The sequence below is a fragment of the Natrix helvetica genome, assembly GCF_964273705.1.
Source record: "Natrix helvetica genome assembly, chromosome: 7".
In the NCBI taxonomy this organism is placed as follows: domain Eukaryota; kingdom Metazoa; phylum Chordata; class Lepidosauria; order Squamata; family Natricidae; genus Natrix; species Natrix helvetica.
Genome location: NC_138558.1, coordinates 55,630,280 through 55,639,103, shown reverse-complemented (window position 1 = coordinate 55,639,103; position 8,824 = coordinate 55,630,280). Strand labels below are relative to the sequence as shown.

Genomic DNA, 8,824 nt, shown 5'->3' with positions numbered 1-8,824 from the left:
CGTGGTAAAGGTTTAAGGCTTTGTTTTTTTAAAATTTATGTCTGGGTGTACCGTAGGATGTATCTGTCCCTTTTGTTTGTTCGTTACGTTTTGGCACTTTTGTACTTTTTGCAAATATCCAAGTAGCAAAGACGATTTAATTACAAAGGGCTGCTCCAGCCAAACCGGAGAAAACCTCGTCGGACCTTCGCTCTGCGCTTAACCGGGAGTAGGAGGGGCCAGCAAAGCGAAAGGGAAATCCGACGCGCTCTCATGATCCTATGGCCGTGCGCCCTCTCAATCCTGCTTCCCTTTCTTGGGGATGGCTCCCGCTCCGAATTTGCACCGGCAAATCTCTCCCTTCCCTTTCGCAATCCCAGGGGCAGCGAGTGGAGGAAAGAAAGCGCCTTGCGGGTAGGTAGGAAAGGAGGAAAAATCTCCTTCCATCCCCGTCGTGGGTCATCTACCCGCCACCCTTTTCCGTGCGCAGGCTCCGCTTTGCAGCTTTTCGTGAGGAGGCCCCGCTTTGCAGCTTCCTCTTCTGTTTTTTCGCCGATTCCCCCAGCTTGCGGTGCTGCTCTTCAAACTTATGGCCCCGAGCAACCTCTTCCTTTTGCCTGGTTCACTTAGTGGAGGGTGTTTGAAGTCTATTTACGCTCTGTTTATTTTTGCAGGAAAGTATTAAGAGAATTAAGCATTGGAATTCATTATCATTCGGTGACAATGTTACTGCCCTGTATGGAATAAATCAGTTTTCTCACTTATCTCCTGAAGAATTTAAAGGTACAGAACATATGACCAAATTTACTTTTTTGCCAGTGGTACCACTTTATCCTGGATGAGTGCATTCTGAGAATTTGATATTATCCTTAAGAAGTTTCAAAAAGATTTTGAACACTTTTGGATCATTATTGCTTCCAAAATGACCTGATTAGTATTAAATTAAAATATATAAGTGTTTACTTTCAAAACAAAATATCTGTACTGATTGTAGTTGTGATAAAGTCAAAATAAATGAATTGTTTTTATATTAAAGCTATTTACCTACAAAGTAGAGCTTCTAAAGTTCCCATATATGTGCCTCAAGTTGCATTGCAAGGAACAGACTCACCCTTGCCAGCAAAGTTTGATTGGAGAAACAAGAATGTTGTTACAGAAGTGAGAAATCAAAGACAGGTAATCTGTCTATTTCTTTTTATTTAATCTCAGCGTTGTTAGTTTTGGACATAACATATTTTAATTATATGGCAGCCTTATTAGAGGAACTATAATTTATAAGGAAAATATTTCTGCATTCTTTTCAACTTATGCCTTAGATTTGCATGGTGCAGCTTTTACTTATGGTAATTTATATTTAATTTATTACTTGGGAGCTAAAGACAGTGTACAGAGTTCTTTCCCTCATTCTCATTTAATTTTTACCACAAACCTGTGACATAAGATAGATGAATGATCATGATGGGCTCCAAGGGACTTGAGTTAACTCTATGCCAGACTAGAGACTAGGTTTTTTAAAATTATAGTGCAACGGTCTGAAAGTACTTAGAAAAAACTTCTGCACTTAAAAAAAAACAATATCTGTCAATTTCTCTGAAAGGAATCAAAAGGGGTTTTCTTGAAAAATAGATTGAATATTATATGTAATCAGAAAAACATTATATATAAAAATCATAAATAGTGCAGTGAGATAACATAATATGTATAGTAAACATGCTTCCTTAAACTGTTAGTCAAAGAATAATACCCATGGGATTTCTTTCTTTCTTTCAGTGTGGTGCCTGCTGGGCTTTCAGTGTTGTTAGTGGAATAGAATCTGCTTATGCAATTAAAAGAAACACTCTGGAAGAACTCAGTGTACAGCAAGTCATTGATTGTTCATATAATAATTATGGTTGCAATGGAGGTTCAACTATTAGTGCTCTGAGTTGGTTAAATGAGGTATTTATTTAAAATCCCTATTGATAAGTTCATAGTGTTTGTGAAAAGAAGACAAATCTTACAATTATTTTAAAAAATAGCTTTGATTGATGCCATACTAATGCAAAAATTACCCTCCACTGCTATATTGATTTTTCAAGCTAGTGGATTGGCTTGAAATAGCTATATTGACCATGTGCCCAGGCATTAATTACGTATCTTCTTCAAATATTTTCCACAAATCCTTTTAGAAATAGGATTGAGAACAGTTTTAGATTCCTGATCTCTTTCTCTTCATAGTATGCAATACAAGAAAAATGAATGTCATGCTTGTTTGACTGGAATATTATTTGGCCCTCTTGCATAGAACCTATCAAAGAATAACTTTGGAAATAATCATAAATATATTGGTATTTAATTATTAATTATTGATTTCCCCCCGAAGACACATGTGAAACTGGTGAGAGATTCAAACTATCTGTTTAAAGCTCAGACAGGATTGTGCCATTACTTCAGACGTTCTGACTTTGGAATCTCAGTAACAGATTATGTTGCGTATGATCTAAGGTAATACTTAATTATTATGTTTATGATTTTTTTTCCTTGACTGGCTTAAGGTAGAGAAGCATAGACCTTCCAGATGTTACAGCTCCATCTGATTAGTGTGATGAGGGACAATTGAAGTTATGTTCAAAAATTGGTTATATAGCAATAGGGAATTGGTATATTGAACAACATAAAACAGATAGTTCAGTTTGTTAACAAGCAGTTGAAATTATGACAGACTTCAGAAAAGCAGATATGATCAGTCCTTGAAGTTATGACTGCCGCATCCACCCCCCGCAGTCACATCACAGTGGTGCTTTACATATTTGTGACTGGTTGCACTCTCACAATCATGTAATCATGATTTGCAATGCTTTGCTGTTTTAGAAAATGGCAAAAAACACTCCTGAATATGTTGGATCCACTTTGGATGATGAGATGGGCAGTTTATACTGTTTAAAAGTAATTCAATAACCATATGGTTTGTTTAATAACCGCAGTGATTCACTCTGTGATTATTGTAAAAATGGTCATAAAATCAAGTTAGGTAATGTGACCTGCTTAACCTGCAATAACAACTTACAGCTAAAATTCTGGGCTCAATTGTGATCAGAAGACAAGGACTACCTGTATATCTATGCTTAGATTGTCTGCATCCTTTGTCTGTATTCAAAGGTATAATCAGCTTAACAATGAGTGGATGTCATCAACACAGTAAAAACTTAACAAATATTCTTGAAATGATAGCTACTTCATAGTTCTCAATAAATTTAATAGTAGTTTGGATTCTGTCCCTCTCTTCCTTTTTAGAATTTTAAATACATTTCTTGAGTCTCCAGACACAATAAATTTATCCATCATACATGTGGCAAAACACACAATACTTTTCTGCTTTTAATGTAACACACTATTGATGACAAATGGCTTTTAAAATATGTGGTAAAGGCCATCTTTTTCAAATCAGGTCAATCTGAGGAGACAGATATATGTTATATGTTTACCCAATTGTTCATAAAAAGAAATCGGTACTGTTTGCAATGTACTGACTCTTTTCCCATGTGGCCAGAATAAATAGCGATACTGAAAACAACAAAGCTGTTTCGGTTTATATAACTCATCAGAACAACTAGAATAAAAAAGAAAATCTCAAATGTTTGCAAATAGTTGAGATCCAATATTTATTCATAAATCTGTATAAATAATTAAGTAATATTCACTAATGCCAGTACATAAATGAAAACTATTCATTTTCTTTTGCTTGTTCAAACCAGTATGTTTTAGTTTTAGTTTAAAACTAAATAATTCTAGATGCATGTTTTAACAAGCAGTTCTGTTCAGGCAAGGAAAGATACTCCCCAAGAACAGCAGAAAAGCCCGATCTAAACATTCAGTTCCTCTTTTTTGTAACTAGGTAGTATTCAACTTATAACAGTTTGTTTGATAACCGCTCAAAGTGACAACAGAAATGAAAAAAAAAATGACTCTTGACCATTTTCCCCATTTACGACCATTGCAGAATCTCCATGATCGCATGTCAAAATTCAGATGCTTAGCAAGTGGCATGTATTTATGACAGTTGCAGAGTTCTGGATCATGTGGTCACTTTTTGTAACTTGACAAAGTCAATGGGGAAGCCAGGTTCACTTAACAACCGTGTTACTAACTTAAGAACTTCAGTGATTCACTTAACAACTGTGGCAAGAACGCTCATAAAATGGAGCAAAACTCACTTATTAACCGTCTCACTTACAGAAATTTTGGGTTCAATTGTGGTTGTAAGTCAAGGACTGCTGTATATGAAAATGGTAGATGCAGCTGCTAGATAGACATAGAGTAGCCTAATGTAGAATAATCTATTCCATGCATCTTTTCAACAAATGATTCAACTGACAGGTAAAACCAGACAGATTGGATTGGGATTGGGTTGGGACTGGGAACTAAACTGTATTAAGTATATGTTTACAAACTGCCTTGATTTAACAAAATGCCCCTTGCTCCACTCCCACCCAATTCAGCAGACTTTGCATACAGTAAATCAGTGGTCCCCAACTTATTTGACACCAGGGACTGGTTCTGTGTAGAGAGAAGCTTGCATGGACTGGAGTGGGCATGGTTTCGTGTGCTGCCTGCATCTTGCGGATGGGGCTTTGCTTGTTTGTGCGGCCCAATTTCTGGCATGCCATGGACGGGTGCAAGTCCATGGACTATGGGTTGGGGACCCCTACAGTAAACAACTTTTGACTTCATCACCAAATAATGGAAAAGCCTATTTAATGAATCAGTCCATCCAAGTTAAATTTTCATTTAAAGTCAAATATTTGCCTTTAATGGACACTCGCTCTACCTGGTCCATTGCATTGAGGTGCATTTGAATTAAATTTACAGAGTCGATTATACATTTTCCATGTTGTTTGCTTCATTTGAATAACATTTTTATTTAATTATTGGTACAGTGATAGTAAATATTTCCTAATATAACTTCACTGGCACAAATTACTCCAGTTTCTGAATAGACACAGTTCAGCTTCTTGATATAGATTGTCCAGAACTGTTTTATATCAGAGTGGTGTTTTGCGTATTGCATTCTAATTATATATCATTATTTCTGTGTCTTGCAGCAAACATGAAGATGAAATGATGAAGATGCTGATTAAATGGGGTCCTTTGTCAGTAGTTGTAGATGCTCTTAGCTGGCAAGATTATCTTGGTGGTATCATACAACATCATTGTTCTAGTGGGGAACAAAATCATGCTGTGGTTGTAACTGGTTTTGATAGAACAGGTAAACTTTCATTTGTTTATTTTGTTATTTATTTCAGTGCAAAATAGTTTTAGGTTTGCTATTTATTTATGAGAAGGCCTTACATAGGTTCCTTCAATATACATATATAAATTGGCTGTTATTATACCTGAAATTATATTATAAGCTTAATTTCTCAGTTTAAATCCATTGTTCCAGTTTTTATAATTATAAAGTCTGTACTTGGGTACAGATACTTTATTGCATTGGTTCATACAGCTAGACCTCCACTTACAATTGGAATTGGATCTGAAATAACAATCTTCAGCAAAGTAACATGCCATGTGCAGTGGTGGGATTCAAATTTGTTTACTACTGTTTGTGGGCGTGGCTTGGTGGGCATGGCAGGAGAAGAATACTGGAAAATCTCCATTCCCCCCCCCCACTCCAGGGGAAGGATACTGCAAAATTTCCATTTCCTCCCGATCAGCTGCAACTCAGGAGGCAGAGAATAGATGGGGCCAGTCAGAGGTGGTATTTACCGGTATTTACACAAAATTTCCGCTACCAGTTCTCCAGAACTGGTCAAAACCTGCTAAATACCACTTCTGGCCATGTTGATCCAATTGTGATAATTAAATGCCAAGGGATGTGCCCTTTCCCTGCTTCACTAAGGTGGTCCACTAATGATCATGAGTGTTTTTGACAGATTTGAGGTCCATTCCTCCAGGATTAGGGAAGAAACAGAACTTATAACTGGTGAAAAATTTAGTGAACACCAAACCTTTCAGAAACTTGCCATTTGCTAGTATTTTCCCCTCTCTTCTGAAGGGCCCAGAAAGTCCAGAGAAAAGAAAAATGCTAGCAAACAGCAACATTCTGAAAGGCTCCAAATACTTATGTTTACTAGTATTTTTACCAGATTTGTAGTTTGTTTTTCTAGCATGCACACTTTCTGAGTAGAAGGGAGGGGAAATTCCTTGACAGGCTGAAGAAATAGACCTTATATCTGATGTTCTCTCCACTTGAAACCTTCCCTTCTGGCTTCCCAATTGCCTTTCTGGGAAAGCCAGCAGAGAAAACTGCAAATGGCAATCACATGATTGCTGGGCATTTGGCAATCAGTTGTAAATATGTAAGTTTCTCAAGCACCCAAAATTAGGTCATGTAACCAGAGAGGTTGGCACAATGTTTTACAATGGTTGCAAGTGCATTTCCGAACTGATATGATGGCAATTTGGCTTCCTAAGAAACCAGATTCCCTTTTTATTTTTAAAGATAAATACTTAGATACTTAACAAAATGATTTTACAGGTGTCATTCCCTATTGGATTGTACGGAACTCCTGGGGACAAACATGGGGAATAAACGGCTATGCTCATGTTAAAATGGGTTCTAATATTTGTGGTAAGTTTTGATTTAGTATAATAGTATAATCTTTATTCTCATTGTATTTAAATACAACGAAATTGGTTATTTGTATTGAATTTAAATGTGAATGATTCCTTACACAACACCTACTGTAACAGTCTTTTGTTACAGTTTGAATTTTCAGATAGTATCTTGTACACTGGAAAACTAAGTTTTATTGTTGTTACTTTGATATAGATATTTATGGTTTGTGTTATATTTTATAGATGTTCTATTGTTATTCTGCTAACTACTTAGATTAAGAAAAGTCAAAATATTTTTTAAATTTAAAAGAAATAATAGATTTTCTAAAGTTTAAATGGTAACTTTGTTTCTTGCTCTCTAGGTATTGCTGATTCAGTTTCTGCTGTATCTGTATGAATAAACTGATAAGGATTTGTGGCAAATATTGCAGCCACTAGTTTATAATATAGAATTAAAAAAGGACTGTTGATGTTCAGATAACACCAATCCTTGGATCTGAGAACAATCTTCCAGCCAGCTCCTCAAAAGTAGTTGTTGATTTCACAGTTTATCCCTTTTTTATCTTTTATATTCTACTGGAAAACCATTTGGGATTAGAAGCATATTTCTGTGTAGTTTTTGTTTCTCCATTTATGAATTTGATTCAAATTGAATAGAATCCTACAATAATTGGAATTACCAATTTGGATAATAGTAGGGGATGGAAGTCTTTTATACATATATACCATATTTTTCGTGGTATAAGACGCACCAAGGTTTTGAAGAAGCAAATTAAAAAAAAAGTTTTTGCACTCTGCAAACCTCCCAAAAACAGCCCGTTTTTCACAAAAATGGGGCTGTTTTTTCCTCCAAAAAAGGCATGAATAGCTTTTGGGGGCTTGCAGAGTGCTCCTGGGGGGTGGGGCTCCCAAAAAACGAGCAAATTTTTTTTTGTCAAAATATTTGCATGCATAGCCTTTAGGAGGCTTATAGAGTACTCCTGGGGGCTGGGTGGGGGGCAAAATTGAGCAAAGAACGGCCTGTTTTTCACTTATTTCTGCGCTCCCCAGCCCCCAGGCGCTCTCTGAACGCCGCCTACAGGCTCTGCATGGCAATTTTGGTGAAGGGGCGGGGTTTCAGGAGGAAAAAAAATGCTGTATTCAGTGTATAAGACACACCCAGATTTTCAGCCTCTCTTTTGAGGGAAAAAGGTGCATCTTATACTCTGAAAAATATGGTAGATATAATTTTGAAGTGTTTGCAATTAATAGTTGATCACAGTTGAAATATTTCTAACAGTTTAATAAGTTTTAATTAAATGTCTCAAAAGGTCATAAGAAACACTTTTTGTATAGTCATGTCAATATTATCTGATATGTTTAATAATAAAGATAAAAATTTAAAAAACTCTTACTTTCTTTGCATTTGAACTTCAAAAACTGCCCCCACTATAATTTTCTACTTGGTTCAGTAATAATGGAAAAAATGCATGGAAATTTATCACAATTGCAGATTAGCTAATTTATCTGAAAGGAAGGCAAGTCAATTTCATCAACCATCTGATAAAAACTACTTCAACTTTTTTTAAACTGGTCACATCCTTTGTATTCCGTCCACTAAGCACCCATTCATTTTGACCTATCATTTTTAATGTATATCTCACAATTCTTAAGTATGTCATTTCCCTTCAAATGTTCTGTTTCTCCTGATAACATTAGTTCTCATTTCTTTATTTTAAAAAAATGAAGGTTGCTTCAAAAAACATTTATTAAAAATGTCTTCCATTTTCCAACATGTGCATAACATGTTCTTGCAATCCACTCTAGCATATGTTGCCAATTTTATATAAATCTTTGGTTTCTTCAGTTTTTTTAATATACTAGCTGTACCCGGTCACACGTTGCTGTGGCCCAGTCTGGTTAAATGGAAAAGAAAGAAGCGAGAAAGCGCAAATCCCCCAGCAGAGGCGGCCCCCGCATGGAAGTGAGCCACAGTGCTTCTGCAAGAGCCACCACGGAGGACACTCCCACAGACTCCGGCCTAGCTGAGCTGAGGAGGAGAGGAGGAGGAGGAGGCCACCGCCCCCAACCCGGCATCCCCTCAGGAGCAGGAGCAGGAGGAAGGAGCTGTCCCTGGTGACGCGGACACAAGGCAGCCCCTGCTGGTCGCGGCCCCATCCAGAGTCGCCGTCGGTGCTGCAGTCGCCGCCTCACCGGGCACCCAGTGGCGGCACCAGCCCCACTGCGCCTCAGGCGACACCGCTGCCGC

The 8,824-nt window shown here is 37.1% G+C and overlaps 1 protein-coding gene across 1 annotated transcript; it reads left to right on the top strand.

Moving 5' to 3' along the window:
- Window positions 1-238: 238 nt before the first annotated feature.
- Window positions 239-8,585, top strand: CTSO (cathepsin O). Its single transcript, XM_081960145.1, has 8 exons — window positions 239-393; window positions 654-762; window positions 1,016-1,155; window positions 1,750-1,917; window positions 2,342-2,463; window positions 5,061-5,224; window positions 6,497-6,589; window positions 6,939-8,585. The coding sequence occupies exons 1-8, from the start codon at window positions 253-255 to the stop codon at window positions 6,971-6,973; spliced, it is 972 nt and encodes a 323-aa protein (XP_081816271.1). The 5' UTR covers window positions 239-252; the 3' UTR covers window positions 6,974-8,585.
- Window positions 8,586-8,824: the final 239 nt, after the last annotated feature.

Coding starts and splice junctions, on each gene's coding strand:
- CTSO (XM_081960145.1), top strand. CDS start 253: ATGATCCTATGGCCGTGCGCCCTCTCAATCCTGCTTCCCTTTCTTGGG. Junction 1,918..2,341: donor CTCTGAGTTGGTTAAATGAG/GTATTTATTTAA, acceptor TTCCCCCCGAAG/ACACATGTGAAACTGGTGAG. Junction 5,225..6,496: donor AACTGGTTTTGATAGAACAG/GTAAACTTTCAT, acceptor ATGATTTTACAG/GTGTCATTCCCTATTGGATT.